At 41.7% G+C, this 21,860-nt stretch overlaps 2 protein-coding genes across 5 annotated transcripts in view; one reads left to right on the top strand and one right to left on the bottom strand.

Annotated features, from left to right (window-relative positions):
• Positions 1-7,126, bottom strand: part of scn8aa (sodium channel, voltage gated, type VIII, alpha subunit a) — a 62,722-nt gene extending 55,596 nt beyond the window's left edge. For 2 of the 4 annotated variants that reach the window (XM_047360336.1, XM_047360327.1), the window contains exons 1-2: positions 6,750-7,126; positions 1,137-1,470 (exon numbers count right to left, since the gene is read on the bottom strand). In XM_047360336.1, the coding sequence (XP_047216292.1) occupies positions 1,137-1,415 (279 nt within the window). In that variant the 5' untranslated portion in view covers positions 1,416-1,470; positions 6,750-7,126. The remainder of the gene's footprint in view (positions 1-1,136; positions 1,471-6,749) is intronic. The other 2 variants (XM_047360351.1, XM_047360342.1) reach the window with 1 other exon arrangement.
• Positions 7,127-7,395: 269 nt separating this feature from the next.
• On the top strand, positions 7,396-21,765 carry LOC124865361 (acrosin). Its single transcript, XM_047360381.1, has 5 exons — positions 7,396-7,540; positions 9,540-9,723; positions 9,992-10,269; positions 20,065-20,207; positions 20,295-21,765. Exons 1-5 carry the CDS (start codon positions 7,468-7,470, stop codon positions 20,529-20,531), a joined length of 915 nt encoding a protein of 304 aa, XP_047216337.1. The 5' UTR covers positions 7,396-7,467; the 3' UTR covers positions 20,532-21,765.
• Positions 21,766-21,860: the final 95 nt, after the last annotated feature.

Here is a 21,860-nt window from a genome sequence, read left to right as displayed (position 1 = left end):
GAACGTAGGGCACCTCCACTCTCACACATGCACAATATCAACATAAATCACTTCACCTGATCATGACTAAACACTTTATGACCGGCTCCAATTAACCAGTAAGCATGGAAGTACTTACATTTCTGTAGCATTTTCTAAGCTTAATACATGATTTGAGGACATTTTTATTAAATATTTCTATGTGGAAGAAAGCATTGGTGAAGATACTATTGGGAACTCCCCACAGTTCCCTGAGCATCTGCAGGAAGAGTCATTTTATGAAAGATTATTCTTTCAAAACAAAGGTGATAAAAGAACAGCTCAGATTTTACATCATGTCATTTCAACTTGTAACGTCTGTAAACAGCTCCCCCTCACTCTTAGTCTGACTCATCCGACAGTAAAACAATCCTGGTCTCCTTCAGCAGTTTTGGATGACACCTAGCTGATTACAGTCAGAGTCAGCCAAGGTCACACCTGGACATCCTCACGCTGAGCGTCAGGCGTGACAGAAGCCCCAGAGAGACACGTGTCTTGCTGTAAGACAACGACAGTCCTCTCTGCTTCCTGATTCTACAATGGATTAACTCCGAAACAATTTGGAAATGCCGTCATGTGGAACAGGAGGTTTTCAACCTTAACCGCCCCTGACCTTTTCCCCAAAGCCCAGGGAGCACATCAAAGATAACAGCTCTACTCTCACTCTTCCAAAGAAAAATAACTACATTGGGACATCAAAATGACACAATTTCTTTCAAAATAAATGCAAACATCGCACACCTGGAGGACAATTTGTAAAATACTCGACATAGCTAACGCTGTGTTTGCTGACACAGAAACATCTGTATTTTATTGCAGTGGGTTGGATTCATAATCACAGATATTTTCTCTCGTCTTTGAAGCTCCAAGCAAGCACCAAGGAGATGCTTTTACGTAGAATATGAAGGTAAAACATGCCAAGTACGATGAGTGAGAGGTGACACTGATGACATGTTGTATGATCAAATGCCAGGTCTATAATATTAGACATTTTTATATACATAATTTGTGATTGTGGCAGCTTAAGAAAGAGGGACAAATCCCCAAAACACACACTAACCAGAAACATCCATCCAGTTCTTATAAAAAATAAAATAAAAGGGTCTTCTAAAACTCACTTTTTGAGAGTTCAGGTAGTATGGATCCAAATCCTCCAGTGGTACCGCCACCATTCCTTTAGGGATGTCCCCATAGATGTAGGGCAGGCTCCTCCCGGCCTCCAGGTCGCTGTTGGGTTTGGGTTTGTTCTCGTCGTCATCGTCGCGGTAGCTGCTGTCCTGCTTGGGTGGCTTCTTGTTCTTCTCCTCTTTGATGCGCTGCTCAATGACCACCAAAGATTCCCTCGTGAACTTCTTGAAGCTATTAGGTCCTGGCGGTGCAATAAGGGGTGCAGCCATGTTTTCATCCTGCAGCTACTTGGTCATTAGGTTTGTACCATCCACATTAGCAGCTCTGCAGGAGGAGAAAGAGATAAGGTCATATAGCATGACTGCATTAATTATCACAGCAAATAGATATGTGAAAAAATCATTTGGAATAGAATTGAAACAGTTCTCAATTTGTATCTATTTGACAAGGGTTAAACAGTTTTTAGAATTTCCTTTGTTCTGGTCCTACAGTTTGAAGTACTTTAAAAGAGATGCCAAAAAGTGCCTCTTTTATGATGAATAGAGTAATACAGTGCTATCCCGACCCCACCTTTTCCTGCAAACTTCCCGTCAGCTGGCTGAAAGAGGCCTACTATACATTTCCCCTTGCTTACAACAAAAACAAATCAACCTTCACTCTTATTAGGATAACATTGTTTTTAGTTTGTAAACTATGGGCGACATGTCTGTTAAGCAGCCAACTGCAAGCTGGCTACCCAAGCCGATGGCCTGACTAATCTCAAATCTCAGCAAAAAGATGTAATATTAACTCATTAAGTTTCTGAAAAATAATCATACATTAAAAGGTGCTTATATACTTTTGCTCAAGTCAACACAGCAAAATCAAAACAATAACAAAGGTTCTGAAAGCAACATTACAACTGTAATTATACACATGGTATTATTATTTATACCGTTATTATACAATATAAATAATTGTTGTTTTTCTTTTTTAAATAAAAGTGTTATACATTTTTGTTAGTAACTGTGGTGCAAAATGCTTCTATACTAAACTGGGATACTTTACCCAAGGTTGTCATAGCGACAATCATAGCAACCATACGCCTAATTTGTATATTTAAACAATTTGTAAATCTTGTAAACTCTCTTCATGTCTGGTGGACATGAATGCAAAGATCTGAAAATTAAGATGAACAGATTGCATTTTCTCATCTGAATTACCCAGTAGGCCCACATAGCCGTCTTTCTATCTGCAACTTTATCAATATTATTTGAACAGGAAACTAGTTATCCCTAAATTTATATAATTTCTAAAAGATTTTATCTGTTTTATCCTAGGAATCTGTTTTACACTAGATTAGTGAGCTGATTTAAAGATACAGATTTCCAAAAAAAATACCCTATGAATCTCGGTTTTAACCGGTTTGGTTCAGGCTTCACATGTTTTAGTGACTATGCCATTTTTGCTAACATTATGCTCACAGCAGAAAGAAAGAAAAGCTTGTTTTCACCCCTCTAGGATCATGCAACAGCAGCAACATGTAAATAATGGGTTCACTCCATGTGAGCACAGTTTAAGCACCAATCTGGATTCCCACAGTTTGATGAGCTCCTACATGTTTAGTTAATAATTATTTTTGTTAAAGTTTTACATGTGTTGTTGTCTATGCATTTCTATTTGAAGAGCTCAGCTCATTTATTACAATTACAGCTAAAAATGTGTTCACAACAGAAGCAAAGAAAAGCTATGGACTTGATTACAAGCTGTTTTTATCATTTTTGTGTGGTGAGATCATGCAATAAACAGCAAAAACATGTGACTAAGTAGGATTTCTAGATTTTTGAGAACGACAAGAGCGGTTTTACTCGTTATGATATTTTCAAGAACCTAAGAACTGTTGACAGAAAAGCCCAAATGGCTGCATGACTCAGTAAATGTTTTTCTTTGACATGGCTTCTTGTAAAAGGGTAGAGGGACATCTGCTCAATTTGCAGTGGAAGGAAAGAGGAGGGATCATGAAGGACAGACGTGAAATAGTTTTTAAAAAAAGGTTAAAAAAATAGATTGTTCTCTTCTCTTTGCCCTTTTTGTTTATTATAATGTTTGTGTTAGTCCATTTGAGTATTTATAGCTGCATCTCAATTAAAACAGAATATTATCAAGAATTACTTTACTACAGTGATTCAAATGTGAAACTCATTATTATATAGCTTCAGTAGACATAGAATGATATATTTCAATAATTTATTTCTGTTAATTATGATGATTCTAGCTTATAGCAGATGAAGACCAAAAATTCTGAACAAATAGGAGCACAAAATGTTTTTCAGAATTAAAATCAGCTTTATAAGTCAATATAATGTTCACAAACAATGAGTTTGACTACAATTTCATACACTCACAATGTACAGACATTAACTATAAGTATATAAACTTTAGAGAAACTCGTATATACTCGCATATTTTGTTTCACAGCAGGGTAGCTGAGCACTCTGGCTGGAGGGTGTTCATCAGAGGGAGAGCATGGGAAAGCCATGTCTGTGGCGGCTGGTAAAGTCTAGGTAAAAGTAAAAGTTTGTGTCCAGGATGTATGGGGTCTGAAGAGATGTTAACTGCATTTTTTCTGACCCTAGACCTGTACAAGTCCAGGATGGAGGGAAGGTCAGCCCTGATGATCCTCTCTGCAGACCGCATCGTTCATTGCTGTCTGGACCTGTCCTGTTTTGTGAATGAGCCAAACCACACTGAGATGGATGAAGACATCTCAAACTTAATGATGGAAGTGTAGAAGATGACCAGCAGCTCCTACGGCATGTTGTACTTGAGTTGCCGCAGGAAGTACAGTCTCTTTTGGGCTTTCTTCTGAAACAATGTCTGTGTGTCAGGTCTGTGCGGGAGGTGGTTCTCTAGATGTTCACCGTCATCTCCACAGTTTTGAGCGGGTTAGGCTCCAGGTGGTTCAGACCACAGCAGTGTACCAGACAGTCCACCTCCTGTCTGTATGCAGACTGGTCATTGTCCTGGATCAGAACAATGTCAGTAGTGTCATCTGCAAACTTCCGGAGTTTCACAGATGAATCCGCTGAGGTGCAGTTATTTGTTTACAGAAAGAACAGAAGTGGGGAGAGAACACACCCCTGAGGGGCACCGGTGCTCGTGGTTCTTGTGCAGGAGAAGATGCTCCCCAGCCTCACCTGAGTGAAGATGGGGGCCAGTTGGTCAGCGTAGGATCTGAGACAGAAGGGAGAAACACCATCTGGTTCTGGGGCTTTCCTGGTCTTCTGACACTGAAAGAGCCTTTTCACATCTTCCTCAGTGATCTTAAGTGCAAGCAGGTGGTCAAAGGGTAGAAGGGAGGGGGTTGCAAACTTGTTGGCAGGGGGTGTAGGTAGTGTTTTGTGTGGGTGGGATGTGTGAATTTCGTTTTTGTATTTTTTATCCAGAAATTTCCACCTACTAAAAAGTATGTCCATGTACTGTACAGTAAATGTACTCAATACTTGATTGGGTATCCTTTTCAATTAATTCCTGCATCAATGAAGCATGATATGGAGGAGATCAGCCTGTTTCTCTGCTGAGGTGTTAAGAATGTCGTATTGCTTTAATAGCAGCCTTCAGCTGGTCTGCATCATTGGGTCTGGTGTCCAGACTGGTGCTGCTTCTAGGATGTGGAACAAGCTAACTCCAACTCACACACTATTGTAGACCCGGTACTAATTTAGTCTGAGCTTAAAACCTACTTTTTCAATTTGGCTTTTACTGATTAGTGATGACATGACTGTCTGCTGGACAACGGTCAGGTCAGCAGTCTTCCCCATAATTGTTCAGGTCATAACATAACATTTCTTAATTATTATCCATTCTTAATATTCTTTTGTAATATTCTAGAAACTTAATTTTGAGTTTTCACTAGATGTAATTCATGATCAGTGATCAACATAAGCAGAAATAAACGATTAAAACATAGCACCCAGTGTGTAATGAATCTATGTAGCATTAAGTTCCCCTTTTTCACTTCAGTTACTGAAATAAATGAGCTTTTTGATCATATTCTAACGCATTTAGATGCACCTGTGTATTTCAACTTGTGGTTAAAGGAAGGTGGTCAAAGCCTGAACAGGACTGTCAGCCATATCTGAAACACAAGGCCCGTCACTCCCCTGCTCCCGTCTTGCATAACCCTCTCTAATTGCAAACGCTCGACGAGTGAAGCTGAATAGCGCCCAGAAAAAAACCTGAATCAGTCCATCCTGGGATGAAGGGAGCAGTGAAACATAACCATAAACGCAGCGAGACGCAGAAAGAAAACATGCACGCAGTGTACCGAGGCAAGCCTTTTATAAAATGGACCCCGGAACCTTCTGCTGCTGCTGCTCTGCTGGTGCTGTCCGCTTCAGCACCGCGCCAACGCACGCGCACTTACACGTGCAAGGCGCGCGTGAATGCGTAAACGCGGGATGGGATGGGGGGTCAAAACCACCAAGCTGTCCGTACAATAAAACAAAACTTACGCTGCCCAAATGTCCTTTTTGTAGGCTAAGGTTTATCATTTAATTCACTCTGAGTCACCCAGGCTGGGTTATCCGATCACATCCTGGGCGTGTTTTCGGTCAAACTGGCAACCGCATTGAAGAGAGTGTTTACTAAAAGCAGATTAGTTAAAAGATGGGCCTCAACACGCCATCATCCGTCCTTTTGTTAAATATTTTATCAAGTAGGAAAAGTCCTGATCCGCCACTGAACTGGAGGTGATACTGCGGACAGAAGTGGCCCGCTCCAACCAAAGCGGCCGAAGCAGCACTGCTGCAGTGGGAGGTTTGTATGTTGCAAATATCACGCTGGGAGAGACACGGGCTCGCCAAACTCGCGAGTTTCCACATATTTTTCAAATAAATGAGCCCAAACGTAACCTCGGAGACACTCAGCGGTGAAACGCACCTAATCTGATGCTGTTTTTTCTCTCTCGGTACATTCTGTGCGTTTTTGCGCGCAGAGCATCTGCACCACACCCGAGGAGCCATGTCGACTGTTAAATCAATAAGCGCCTATGTGTGCAAAGCACAGCCCAGAGAGTTCAAGCGAAATAGAACAAATAAGGCAGCACGTATAGTTTGAAGCATGAAGTGAACCCATTCCATAAGATCAGCAGAGGATGGTGACTGCTACACCAAGATCACCTGGAGGATCGTACATTTCTTCACTGTCATGGCTATACTTACATTTCCTCCCTCTCAAAGCCTTCTGCTTCGAATGCATCATCCTGGACTCCCAAGAGTAAAACAAAAAAAACAAAAAATGCAAGAAAATAGCAGATTTTCTGTGCAGGCTGCGCCCTGAACCAAACCTCACTTATAAATCATGTTCCGTTTTTATTTAAGCTGCTCGACGGATTCCAAGATTTCCGCAAAATCCACACAAACTGAGAGATAAATGTATATTTTCCCTTTGCTCTAGTCCAGATGACAGATATTCAGAAGGCGCTGACACCCTCTTCCTTCTTGCTCCCAAAAATATACATATAAAAAAGAAAAGACGCGACATTCAGCGTACAGAAGGAACAAAAACACCCACCTTCAGCCCCGATTCATCCCCAACCAACAGCAAATATGAATTATACTCACTTTGCGACGGTTACAGTGAATCCGGGGAGTCGGTGCAGGACTGCAGATGTGGGAAAGGTTGAGGAGAAACTGCGGTTGTCGCCATATTGTTGCTGCTATCTTCCCCCTCAGTGCGAGCAGCTTCCCTGCATAATTGATGACTCTCAGCAGAATGTGAGGGAGTGTCGGGGAGTGCGCCTCGGCGTAGAAATCCTAAAGGTCATTCAGGCCTGCAACTTCTGCAGAACCCCACAGTGCGACTGATTACCCCGACCAGGAGACACACAGGGGTGGTTTTTTTCCCCTGACTAAACAAACGGGTTGGCTCTCTGACGAGTTCGGTGCAGGAATGTATCGTTTCTGGGCTTTCAGTTTTACGGCAGGCCACTGCATGACTGATGCTCAGAGGAAATTTAAAATAGCGCCATGAGTCACATAAGATATTATTCAGATTTGTTTAAGAGGTGCTAACTATAATGAAACAATTACCTATAAATACCTATAAATGTAATAATTATGTTTTTTATTCAAACAGGTATGCAAAAAGGTCGCTTTTATTCAGCTGATCTGAATGAAACTTTCTATCTGCTGAAAAATAGAAATGATATTTTACTCCAAAAAAGAGAACGGGTATAATATTCACAGGTGAAGCGGCATCAGTCAGCTTAAAGTGGCATGACGTCACGGGAGGAATTGTTTTGATTTGTCTTTTTAAAAAATGCCCTGAAGACTCAAACAGATGATGGATCTGAAGATTGTCCTCCTGTTTGTGAGCGCCTTGTGTTTGAACGCTGCAGCATCAACACAGCACAGTAAGCAGGCCGGGGTTTAGTTATGTCGCTTTGTGGTTTGTACTAAGCTAAAATCCCTTTTGTTCAAATGCATCATCAGCTGGTTGTGTATACAGAGATATATGCTGGCACCAAGGACAAAGATGTCTGCAAAAAGTATTAAAATACAGCTTTGACTGAAAAGTTGTTTAAAAAATCCAACCTGTAATTTAACTTCATTAAGTCAGTGAGGGGAAAAAAATCTAAGGTAAAGAAATAATTATTTTGTTTTAAAAATACACAATAATAATTCATGATTTTATGCTTTCTAGTATGATATGAAACAGAGAATCCATTACTTGTAACTATCGGGACCACCAGGCTGGACAAGTTCCCATTTTTGTCTTGGTGCCACAATGATGAGGAGGGAGGTAGAAATAAGAATAATAAAATCTCTAACGCTCACTGTTAGAGAACAGCAGCAAACAGTGGCCTTTTGGATCGCCAAGTCTCTATAAAAACCATTAGACACTATCTATACGTTAAGTGTTTTCTGTATTTGTTTGGGAGTAATTCTAGGAAAAGCATTTTCTTACCTACCATCACAAATATAAGCATTTGAAATTTGTTAAACTCTACTAAGACTTAATCTAGGTGTGTGTGTGCTTGTTAGATGAGACTATTGTTTAGTTATTCAGCAACAAAGACTCCAGGTAGGTCTGGTCTGAAACAAAAGAGGAATATGTGGAAAAGCGCCTCATGCTCACTGTTAAGTTTGGTGGAGGATCTGTGATGCTGTGGGCTTTTTCTCTCCCGAAGAACATTAACATCTTGTTAAAGAGCATGGTATCAGGAACTTTATCAAATACCAAGACTTGTGCAGAAAACTGAAAATGGGTCATCACTGGGTTTTTGAGCAGCATAATGATCCAGAACATATTTCCAGACAAACATGGAAATTGTTCATCGGACACAGAATGAACCTCCTCTCATAATAATCTCAGTCCTCCTATCTAAATTCTGTAGAAGACCTGTGAGGGGGGCTGACAGGATCCAGGATTCTGGGCAACATATGATCAAAGACTTATTTTTCAAATTAACAACTCAATTTCAAAGAAATCATACATTTCAGTGCAAACTAAAAGAATACATTGAAATACATTTTATTTATCATTAATGAGTATACTTTGAAAAACTGCTATAAACTACGCACACAATTCTCGTAAGCATTGTGGGACATTATGGATCACAAATAAACAAGTATAAAATGACATTTTCTCAACAAACAATATATTGATGTATAAATTGATGCAGATTGCAGTATTTTCAGTACTGCAATGTGCCTGATTGTTGGCCACATGTGTTACTGTTGTATTAAATTTCAAAGCCTACCTTCTTCATTGAAAATGTCATTTTCTGATCCTCAATAAAATATGGAAATTGATTTATTGCTCAGCATTTTGAAGCACTCACCCTTGCTTTAATGTCCAAATTTATTTTCCTCATTCTGATTGTAATTCAGTGATTTAATCATTTACGCCTGAAGACCAGCATCGCAGATTCGCATCAAACCATCACACTGCCAAGGTGCTGTATATATGCCACTAATTCCTGATGATTCATATTCAACACATACAGAGGGTCATATTGGAAACCTTTTCTGCTGGCATCTAGTTATCGGAGTTATGCCAATTTATGCCTAATCTTGCTCACTACAATACTAAATACCTAAATATATATCTGTCATATGTTATACTCTAATTAATCTATGTTTAATTTACAAACACATTTTGTTTTATATTTTTCACCATATTTTTTAATGCATTCTGGCAGTAAGGGGTCAAATGTGAGAAATATGTAAAGATGTTAAATGAGAATTTTCAAAATTTATGGTAAAAATTGGTTCTTCTATACAAATTGATTGGTTAAAAACTGATTTAGTTAGTGACAGTTAGTGACAAATCACCTCACTTCATCATAGAATCTGAAATACATTATGGTATTTATTTTCATTCAGAAGCTTTATTTGATTGTTGATCAGGCTGTGGGAAACAGACCCTGGTCGGGCCGCCTGGATTGTCCAGGATAGTCGGTGGCCGAGAGGCCCCTGAGGGAGCGTGGCCCTGGCAGGTCAGCATCCAGACTGTAACCAGGCACCACTGCGGAGGGACGATTCTCAACAGCCTTTGGGTGCTCACTGCAGCACACTGCTTCAAAAAATACCTGTGAGTGTAACTTAATCTCATTTGATCTGCAAACAATGAAAAGTGATAACTGATTTGTTAACAACTGTCAAACCCTTTTTGAAAATGTTTGAAATGTTAGACAGAGAATCAAGCACAAAGTTAACTGTAGTGAAAAGCAAAAGAGGGGTTGCAAAGCATGGTATAGTTGCTGTAATCCAGATTTTAAACCTGGTGCGTTTTAATATAGTATCTTCATCTGAGAAGACCACAGCAGTAATGAGTTGAACTGATTCCATTTTGTGTTCAGACGGCTCCGAAAAGACCACTTCCAAGTGGTGGTGGGACTAAACATGCTGTCCACACCTGGGCCTCACACCCAGACACGCTCCATCAGCAAAATCATAATGCATAAGGACTACAGTGACATCACATCCGACAGCGACGTGGCGCTGCTGCTGCTCAGCTCTCCCCTAAAATTCACAGATCTCATCCAGCCTGGCTGCACTCCTCATAACGAGAGCCACGAGGCAGCCCTCAGCTTGAGCAACTGCTTCATCAGTGGGTGGGGGAGCACCCACTACAAAGGTTGGTGCTAACACTTCTCCCCCAGGTGTGCACAGCAGAAAACATTCATTTCTGATAAAATAGGACTATTATAGCTTTTCTTCATGTTGGATTTAAAATTAGACAGTCTCTTCCTGATATGTGGGGCAGCTGGTCCTTACATAATTTATTAATAACTCAATAACATTTAATGGCTGGCATTACAAGGTTTCATTTTAGAGTGAAAGCACCTTATATTTATTTAGGAGTTTAACAGCACCTGTATACAGGTACATCTCCGAAAATTTGAATATTGTGTAAAAGTGCAATATTTTTTGCCAGTTATTACAGAAAGTGAATTTTATAGAGATTCATCCACATGGAGTAAAATATTTCAAGCTTTTATACCTTGTTGATGATTATGGCTTACAGGTAAAGAAAACCCAGAATTCAGTGTCTCAGAAAATTGTAATATCACATTAGACCAATCAACAAAGGACAATTTAAGCACAAATGTCAGGCTTCTGAAAAATATGCCTATTTCTATGCACTCAATACTTGGTTGGGCCTTCTCTTGCATGAATTACTGCATCAATGCGTCATGGCATAGAGGCGACCCTGCCTGTGGCACTGCTTAGGTGTAATGGAAGCCCAGATTGTTTTGATAGCTGCCTTCAGGCCATCTGCTTTGTTGTGTCTGGTGTCTCTCATCTTCCTCTTGACAACAGCCTATAGATTTTCTAAGGGGTTCAGGTCATTCCAGTTTGCTGGCCAATCAAGAACAGGAACACCATGGTCATTGGACCACCTTCTGGTAGCTTTGGCAGTGTGGGCAGGTGCCAAGTTCTGCTGGAATCAGCATCTCCATACAGCTTGTCAGTAGAGGAAAGCATGAAGTGCTCTAGAATTTCCTGGTAGATGGCTGCATTGACTGTGGACTTCAGAAAACACAGTGGACCAACACCAGCAGATGACATGGCAGTCCAAACTATTACTTACTGTGGAAACATTACACTGGACTTCAAGCAACTTGGATTCTCTGCCTCTCCACTCTTCCTCCAAACTCTGGGACCTTGATTTCCAAAGGAAATGCAGAATTTACTTTCATCTGAAAACAGGACTTTGGACCATTCATTTTCTACTCAGCCCAGGTAAGACGCTTCTAACGTTGTCTCTGGTTCAGAAGTGGCCTGACACGAGGAATGTCATTTGTAGCCCATGTCTAGCATTCTTCTGTGTGTGGTGGCTCTTGATGCACCGACTACAGCCTGAGTCCACTCCCTGTGAAGGTCCCACAAATTCTTGAATAGATTTTGCTTGACAATCCTCTCAAGGCTGCGTTTCTCTCTGTTGCAGGTGCACCTTTTCCTACCACACTTCTTTCTTCCACTCAATTTTCTGTTAATATGCTTGGATAGAGAACTCTGTGAACAACCAGCTTCTTCAGCAATGACTTTTTGTGTCTTACCTTCCTTGTGAAGAGTGTCAGTGACTGTCTTTTTGAGATGTACCTGTATACACTGCTAAAAAAAAACATTAAAGGACCACCTTTTAATCAGAGTAAATTATCAAACCAGTTAAACCTCTGGAATATTGATGTGGTCAGTTCAGTAATAGAGGGAGTTTTTAAGCGGTATTGGCTGTTTTGATGTTAAGAAAATTAACAACAGGTGCAATAAAGGGGCAGAAATGAAACCCCAAAGACAGGAATGGTTTTGCAGGTGGAGGCCACAGATATTTTTCCCTCATAATTTTTTTGACTGCTTTTCAGCAGTTTTGCATTTGACCAGGGTCTGTGTCACTACTGGTCGCATGAGGTAATACCTAGACCCTACAGAGGTCGCACAGACAGTTGACCAGGATGGCACATCAATACATACCATTTCCCGAAGGTTTGCTGCGTCTCCCAGCACAGTCTCAAGAACATGGAGGAGATTTCAGGAAGACAGCCAGTTTCTGAGCAGGGCTGTTGGAGGTTCTCAACCCATCAGCAGGACTGGTACCTGCTCCTTTGTGGAAGGAGGAACAGGATGAGTACTGCCAGAGCCCTACAAAGTGACCACCAGCAGGCCACTGGTGTGAATGTCTTTGACCAAACCATTAGAAACAGACTTCATGACGGTGGCCTGAGGGTCCAATGTCCTCTGATAGGCCCGTAGGAGGCACTGTGGAGCTCAACTGGCATTTGCCAGAGAACACTTGAATTGGCAGGATTGGCAGACGTGAAAGGGTCTGGAGAAGCCGAAAGCTATGCTGCTTGCAACATTGCAGCAGGTGTGTTTGCATGTATATTCACTGCTCAAAAAAATAAAGGGAACACTCAAATAACACATCCTAGATCTGAATGAATGAAATATTCTCATTGAATACTTTGTTCTGTAAAAAGTTGAATGTGCTGACAACAAAATCACACAAAAATCATCAATGGAAATCAAATTTATGAACCAATGGAGGCCTGGATTTGGAGTCACACACAAAATTAAAGTGTAAAAACACACTACAGGCTGATCCAACTTTGATATGATATTTGAATGTCCTTAAAACAAGTCAAAATGAGGCTCAGTATTGTGTGTGACCTCCACGTGTCTGTATGACCTCCCTACAACGCCTGGACATGCTCCTGATGAGACGGCAGATGGTCTCCTGAGGGATCTCCTCCCAAACCTGGATTAAAGCATCCGCCAACTCCTGGACAGTCTGTGGTGCAACGTGACGTTGGTGGATGGAGCGAGACATGATGTCCCAGATGTGCTCAATCGGATTCAGGTCTGGGGAACGGGCGGGCCAGTCCATAGCTTCAATGCCTTCATCTTGCAGGAACTGCTGACACACTCCAGCCACATGAGGTCTAGCATTGTCCTGCATTAGGAGGAACCCAGGGCCAACCGCACCAGCATATGGTCTCACAAGGGGTCTGAGGATCTCATCTCAGTACCTAATGGCAGTCAGGCTACTTCTGGCGAGCACATGGAGAGCTGTGTGGCCCTCCAAAGAAATGCCACCCCACACCATTACTGACCCACTGCCAAACCGGTCATGCTGAAGGATGTTGCAGGCAGCAGATCTCTCTCCACGGTGTCTCCAGACTCTGTCACGTCTGTCACATGTGCTCAGTGTGAACCTGCTTTCATCTGTGAAGAGCACAGGGTGCCACAGGCGAATTTGCCAATCCTGGTTTTCTCTGGAAAATGCTAAGCGTCCTGCATGGTGTTGGGTTGTGAGCACAACCCCCATTCGTGGATGTCGGGCCCTCATACCATCCTCATGGAGTCGGTTTCTAACCGTTTGTGCAGACACATGCACATTTGTGGCCTGCTGGAGGTCATTTTGCAGAGCTCTGGCAGTGCTCCTCCTGTTCCTCCTTGCACAAAGGCGGAGGTAGTGGTCCTGCTGCTGGGTTGTTGCCCTCCTACGGCCTCCTCCACGTCTCCTGGTGTACTGGCCTGTCTCCTGGTAGCGCCTCCAGGCTCTGGACACTACGCTGACAGACACAGCAAACCTTCTTGCCACAGCTCGCATTGATGTGCCATCCTGGATGAGCTGCACTACCTGAGACAACTTGTGTGGGTTGTAGAGTCCGTCTCATGCTACCACGACAACATTCAAAAGAGACCAAAACATCAGCCAGAAAGCATAGGTACTGAGAATACATACATATATATACATATATATGTTTGTATATATATATACAGGTCCTTCTCAAAATATTAGCATATTGTGATAAAGTTCATTATTTTCCATAATGTCATGATGAAAATTTAACATTCATATATTTTAGATTCATTGCACACTAACTGAAATATTTCAGGTCTTTTATTGTCTTAATACGGATGATTTTGGCATACAGCTCATGAAAACCCAAAATTCCTATCTCACAAAATTAGCATATTTCATCCGACCAATAAAAGAAAAGTGTTTTTAATACAAAAAACGTCAACCTTCAAATAATCATGTACAGTTATGCACTCAATACTTGGTCGGGAATCCTTTTGCAGAAATGACTGCTTCAATGCGGCGTGGCATGGAGGCAATCAGCCTGTGGCACTGCTGAGGTCTTATGGAGGCCCAGGATGCTTCGATAGCGGCCTTTAGCTCATCCAGAGTGTTGGGTCTTGAGTCTCTCAACGTTCTCTTCACAATATCCCACAGATTCTCTATGGGGTTCAGGTCAGGAGAGTTGGCAGGCCAATTGAGCACAGTGATACCATGGTCAGTAAACCATTTACCAGTGGTTTTGGCACTGTGAGCAGGTGCCAGTTTGTGCTGAAAAATGAAATCTTCATCTCCATAAAGCTTTTCAGCAGATGGAAGCATGAAGTGCTCCAAAATCTCCTGATAGCTAGCTGCATTGACCCTGCCCTTGATAAAACACAGTGGACCAACACCAGCAGCTGACATGGCACCCCAGACCATCACTGACTGTGGGTACTTGACACTGGACTTCTGGAATTTTGGCATTTCCTTCTCCCCAGTCTTCCTCCAGACTCTGGCACCTTGATTTCCGAATGACATGCAGAATTTGCTTTCATCCGAAAAAAGTACTTTGGACCACTGAGCATCAGTCTACAGGTCCTTCTCAAAATATTAGCATATTGTGATAAAGTTCATTATTTTCCATAATGTCATGATGAAAATTTAACATTAATATATTTTAGATTCATTGCACACTAACTAAAATATTTCAGGTCTTTTATTGTCTTAATACGGATGATTTTGGCATACAGCTCATGAAAACCTAAAATTCCTATCTCACAAAATTAGCATATCTTTAAAAGTGTCTCTAAACGAGCTATGAACCTAATCATCTGAATCAACAAGTTAACTCTAAACACCTGCAAAAGATTCCTGAGGCCTTTAAAACTCCCAGCCTGGTTCATCACTCAAAACCCCAATCATGGGTAAGACTGCCGACCTGACTGCTGTCCAGAAGGCCACTATTAACACTCTCAAGCAAGAGGGTAAGACACAGAAAGAAATTTCTGAACGAATAGGCTGTTCCCAGAGTGCTGTATCAAGGCACCTCAGTGGGAAGTCTGTGGGAAGGAAAAAGTGTGGCAGAAAACGCTGCACAATGAGAAGAGGTGACCGGACCCTGAGGACGATTGTGGAGAAGGGCCGATTCCAGACCTTGGGGGACCTGCGAAAGCAGTGGACTGAGTCTGGAGTAGAAACATCCAGAGCCACCGTGCACAGGCGTGTGCAGGAAATGGGTTACAGGTGCCGCATTCCCCAGGTCAAGCCACTTTTGAACCAGAAACAGCGGCAGAAGCGCCTGACCTGGGCTACAGAGAAGCAGCACTGGACTGTTGCTCAGTGGTCCAAAGTACTTTTTTCGGATGAAAGCAAATTCTGCATGTCATTCAGAAATCAAGTTGCCAGAGTCTGGAGGAAGACTGGGGAGAAGGAAATGCCAGAAGTCCAGTGTCAAGTACCCAGAGTCAGTGATGGTCTGGGGTGCCGTGTCAGCTGCTGGTGTTGGTCCACTGTGTTTTATCAAGGGCAGGGTCAATGCAGCTAGCTATCAGGAGATTTTGGAGCACTTCATGCTTCCATCTGCTGAAAAGCTTTATGGAGATGAAGATTTCATTTTTCAGCACAACCTGGCACCTGCTCACAGTGCCAAAACCACTGGTAAATGGTTTACTGACCATGGTATCACTGTGCTCAATTGGCCTGCCAACTCTCCTGACCTGAACCCCATAGAGAATCTGTGGGATATTGTGAAGAGAACGTTGAGAGACTCAAGACCCAACACTCTGGATGAGCTAAAGGCCGCTATCGAAGCATCCTGGGCCTCCATAAGACCTCAGCAGTGCCACAGGCTGATTGCCTCCATGCCACGCCGCATTGAAGCAGTCATTTCTGCCAAAGGATTCCCGACCAAGTATTGAGTGCATAACTGTACATGATTATTTGAAGGTTGACGTTTTTTGTTTTAAAAACACTTTTCTTTTATTGGTCGGATGAAATATGCTAATTTTGTGAGATAGGAATTTTGGGTTTTCATGAGCTGTATGCCAAAATCATCCGTATTAAGACAATAAAAGACCTGAAATATTTCAGTTAGTGTGCAATGAATCTAAAATATATGAATGTTAAATTTTCATCATGACATTATGGAAAATAATGAACTTTATCACAATATGCTAATATTTTGAGAAGGACCTGTAGTGCTGCTTCTCTGTAGCCCAGGTCAGGCGCTTCTGCCGCTGTTTCTGGTTCAAAAGTGGCTTGACCTGGGGAATGCGGCACCTGTAGCCCATTTCCTGCACACGCCTGTGCACGGTGGCTCTGGATGTTTCTACTCCAGACTCAGTCCACTGCTTCCGCAGGTCCCCCAAGGTCTGGAATCGGCCCTTCTCCACAATCTTCCTCAGGGTCCGGTCACCTCTTCTCGTTGTGCAGCGTTTTCTGCCACACTTTTTCCTTCCCACAGACTTCCCACTGAGGTGCCTTGGTACAGCACTCTGGGAACAGCCTATTCGTTCAGAAATTTCTTTCTGTGTCTTACCCTCTTGCTTGAGGGTGTCAATAGTGGCCTTCTGGACAGCAGTCAGGTCAGCAGTCTTACCCATGATTGGGGTTTTGAGTGATGAACCAGGCTGGGAGTTTTAAAGGCCTCAGGAATCTTTTGCAGGTGTTTAGAGTTAACTCGCTGATTCAGATGATTAGGTTCATAGCTCGTTTAGAGACCCTTTTAATGATATGCTAATTTTGTGAGATAGGAATTTTGGGTTTTCATGAGCTGTATGCCAAAATCATCCTTATTAAGACAATAAAAGACCTGAAATATTTTAGTTAGTGTGCAATGAATCTAAAATATATGAATGTTAAATTTTCATCATGACATTATGGAAAATAATGAACTTTATCACAATATGCTAATATTTTGAGAAGGACCTGTATATGTATATATATATGTATATATATATATACACGCACATATATATATATATGTATATATATAAGTCCATCCTTTCTAATGTTAGAGAAACAGGAGGATGTTGTCAATGTCCAAACAAGCAGAGTAACAGAACTCTCCAACCTAGTGTTCATGTAAATGTCACCTGCTTTCTGGATCTCAGGCTGTCAGCCAGCAGGCAGGATAGTGATTCAGCTCTTAAACTCTCGCTCTCTCAGGCGAAAAAGTCTCAGTGCATTGTGCTCATGTCCGACCTGGTTTGCTCTGAGGGATGAGAGGAGGTTTGTCCAACAGACCCGGATGCTTCAGATCTCAGCCAGGACTGCGTCTCAAAATAACACCACTTAACCAATAGTTATTTCCTCAGACAAAGACAAGAGAAGACAGTCTCTTTAGGAGCTACACAGAAAATTGTTGTCTATCTTCCTCAGTGAGGACTATACAGGTCCTTCACAAAATATTAGCATATTGTGATAAAGTTCATTATTTTCCATAATGTCATGATGAAAATTTAACATTCATATATTTTAGATTCATTGCACACTAACTGAAATATTTCAGGTCTTTTATTGTCTTAATACGGATGATTTTGACATACAGCTCATGAAAACCCAAAATTCCTATCTCACAAAATTAGCATATCATTAAAAGGGTCTCTAAACGAGCTATGAACCTAATCATCTGAATCAACGAGTTAACTCTAAACACCTGCAAAAGATTCCTGAGGCCTTTAAAACTCCCAGCCTGGTTCATCACTCAAAACCCCAATCATGGGTAAGACTGCCGATCTGACTGCTGTCCAGAAGGCCACTATTGACACCCTCAAGCAAGAGGGTAAGACACAGAAAGATATTTCTGAACGAATAGGCTGTTCCCAGAGTGCTGTATCAAGGCACCTCAGTGGAAAGTCTGTGGGAAGGAAAAAGTGTGGCAGAAAACGCTGCACAACGAGAAGAGGTGACCGGACCCTGAGGAAGATTGTGGAGAAGGGCCGATTCCAGACCTTGGGGGACCTGCGGAAGCAGTGGACTGAGTCTGGAGTAGAAACATCCAGAGCCACCGTGCACAGGCGTGTGCAGGAAATGGGCTACAGGTGCCGCATTCCCCAGGTCAAGCCACTTTTGAACCAGAAACAGCAGCAGAAGCACCTGACCTGGGCTACAGAGAAGCAGCACTGGGCTGTTGCTCAGTGGTCCAAAGTACTTTTTTCGGATGAAAGCAAATTCTGCATGTCATTCGGAAATCAAGGTGCTAGAGTCTGGAGGAAGACTGGGGAGAAGGAAATGCCAAAATGCCAGAAGTCCAGTGTCAAGTACCCACAGTCAGTGATGGTCTGGGGTGCCGTGTCAGCTGCTGGTGTTGGTCCACTGTGTTTTATCAAGGGCAGGGTCAATGCAGCTAGCTATCAGGAGATTTTGGAGCACTTCATGCTTCCATCTGCTGAAAAGCTTTATGGAGATGAAGATTTCATTTTTCAGCACGACCTGGCACCTGCTCACAGTGCCAAAACCACTGGTAAATGGTTTACTGACCATGGTATCACTGTGCTCAATTGGCCTGCCAACTCTCCTGACCTGAACCCCATAGAGAATCTGTGGGATATTGTGAAGAGAACGTTGAGAGACTCAAGACCCAACACTCTGGATGAGCTAAAGGCTGCTATCGAAGCATCCTGGGCCTCCATAAAACCTCAGCAGTGCCACAGGCTGATTGCCTCCATGCCACGCCGCATTGAAGCAGTCATTTCTGCCAAAGTATACCCGACCAGGTATTGAGTGCATAACTGTACATGATTATTTGAAGGTTGACGTTTTTTGTATTAAAAACACTTTTCTTTTATTGGTCGGATGAAATATGCTAATTTTGTAAGATAGTAATTTTGGGTTTTCATGAGCTGTATGCCAAAATCATCCGTATTAAGACAATAAAAGACCTAAAATATTTCAGTTAGTGTGCAATGAATCTAAAATATATGAATGTTAAATATTCATCATTACATTATGAAAAATAATGAACTTTATCACAATATGCTAATATTTTGAGAAGGACCTGTAGTTGGCAGATTATTGTCAGAGATGGTTGGAGGATTGAAAAGCTTATCTATGAAAGCTGAGGAGACACGCTGTTTACATTTGCAACAATAGAGATAAAGCAAGGGCATTTATCTAGATTTTGTCTATGTTAAATTTTTATCATGACATTATGGAAAATAATGAACTTTATCACAATATGCTAATATTTTGAGAAGGACCTGTAGAGAAGAAGTCTCAGAAGTGCACACAGACAAACAGGTGACACAAAACAAAAACTAAAGGATTTTACCAGCCCAGATGGTCGGATGGGATCTGTTGTTTGGTGGAATATATATTTCCATCTTCTTCCTGTGGTTCTTATACTTCTTCCAATGTGTCATTGTGTTGTGGCATTGTGTTTGGCTTTTAATGTCCCTTTAACTTCCCAGAACATCTTTCCACATGCTAGGGTTTTGCTCCATTGAAGAGGAGATGTGAGTTTGAGATTGTGTGTCTTTCAAGAGACTTTCATTAGGACTTGTTGCCTATAGATATCTAATCTTTGGGTGGTAATCATCAACCAAACTTTATCGAAGACAGAAATATTTCCAAAAAAATTGGACAGTACATTTATTGAAACGCAAGACAAAATAGTTTAGAGTTAGAAGAGAGCAAATCATCTTCTCTGTTTGTAAATTAGTTTCTATCAGCCTCACTATGAAAACAATACAGTCACTGACAGCCAGAAAAGGAACTTAGAGACTGAACAATCTGGACAGAGAAGTTAAAACTGTAAAATGTAATGTTGCACTATGGTTTGAACAATACCAACCTTTGCTGTTTGCTTATGGTAGTTATACAAAGTTATGTTAGGTTGAGCAGCTTTGTATGCGTTTCTGATAGGGGATACGATGGACAGTCTGCAGGAGGCTGAGGTGGAGCTCATTGACGAGATCAGATGTAACCAGAGAACTTGGTACAATGGCATCATCACAGAAAACATGATCTGTGCAGGACTGCAGAGTGGAGGAGTTGACACTTGTCAGGTTAAGTGATTATTTTACTCATTTTCAAAGTATTTCTAAGGTGCAGAGGTAGACATCTGTAACACCCCGGTGCTGATTGTGGTGCAGGGCGACAGCGGAGGCCCACTGCAGTGCTACAGCGAGAGCGAACACAGCTTCTATGTTGTAGGAGTAACAAGCTTCGGGGCGGAGTGCGGACTGCCCTACAGACCAGGGGTGTATTCAAAAACCAGCAGGTTCGCAGAGTGGCTGAAGGCAACGCAGGAAGGAGCTAGAGCTACTGCACACAGACTCACCAGAAGGCTAACCACAGCTCTGCTCTTTGCTGCCCTGACGCTGCTCTGAAACATCCGCTCTGTCTGCAAAAAACAGAATCACTAAAGCACAAAGCAAACATGAGCTGTACATGTTTTCTTTCTTTTACAAATGGGCAAATATTTTTGATTTTCTTTCACCTAAAGTCTTCCTGGTTAATATATAATTTACTACAAGTAAATCAGGCCGTCTAGTTAGAACTTCTGTCCCTGGGAGGACATTTGTCTCACTCTCAATGACACATTTCTATATAGAGACTCGCAAAAGTATTCACACCCCTTGAGCTTTTTTTCACATTTCATGTTACCACCACAGACTATTACATATTTTAGCTATTTTATATGATAGCGCATAATTTGTGAAGTGACAGAAAAATTATATTTTTGGTTTTTCCTGTTTAAGGATCTGATATTTGTATGCAGGACCTTTAAATCTAATACCCCCATTAAATCTAAATAAAATCACATTTAAGTCGGGATTCTGGCTGGACTCTGAAATGTTAATATTGCTTCCAGTAAGAAGAAACGTGTTAGTGAGATTAAAATATTATTTTAAACCTAAATCGGCCAGGGGTGTCAATAATTTTGAGTTTAACTCTAAAAAGTGAATACAGTCCACCTGTGTGAAATTTCATCTCAGTATAAATGCAGCTGTCCTCGGAGGCTTGTTAGGGAACATTAGAAAACAAACACCACCAAGAACACGAAGGAGCAAAGCAGACAGATCAGGGAGGAGGTTAGGGAGACATTTAAAGCAGAGTTGGGTTATAAACATCTCAAGCTTTGAATGCCTCATTGAGCTATCAATCATCTGAACATGGAAATGGAGTATGTCACAAATGTAAACCTACCAAGATATCACTATCCACCAAACAGCCATAGGTCTTGTGTAAAAGATACCACAAAGCCACGCAGGGGACACAGCAGACATGTAGAAGGTGCTTTGGTTTTACAAAAACCCTCTTTTTGCTGAACACACCATCCCCATGGTAAAACATGGTGGTGGCAGCACCATGCTCTTTTTCAGCAGGACAGGGAAACTGGTCAGAGCGTTTGGGAAGATGGATGAAGGTAGTATAGGGCAATTCTGGAAGAAAACCAGTCTTTTAGTCCAACACAAAGCCGCTTGTTGCAGAAGTAGTTCACACATCTCTCATGTATTCTTTTTTCTGTTTAGAATGCCTAATATGTTAGTGCAAAGTGTATATTTGCATTTGATGGCATTTAAAAGGAAGATGTAAATATTAAAGCCTCTGCCAAATCTTTTTTTTTGGTTGTCTTGTCATTTCCCACATGCAAAATTTAGAGCTCTTCAGACTTAAAACATGATTTAATTCAATTTCTCAAAAAGGTTTTATTC

Source organism: Girardinichthys multiradiatus, chromosome 1, assembly GCF_021462225.1.
Source record: "Girardinichthys multiradiatus isolate DD_20200921_A chromosome 1, DD_fGirMul_XY1, whole genome shotgun sequence".
NCBI lineage: Eukaryota > Metazoa > Chordata > Actinopteri > Cyprinodontiformes > Goodeidae > Girardinichthys > Girardinichthys multiradiatus.
Note: the sequence above shows the minus strand (reverse complement) of the source record. Positions and strands in the feature narration are given on the sequence as shown.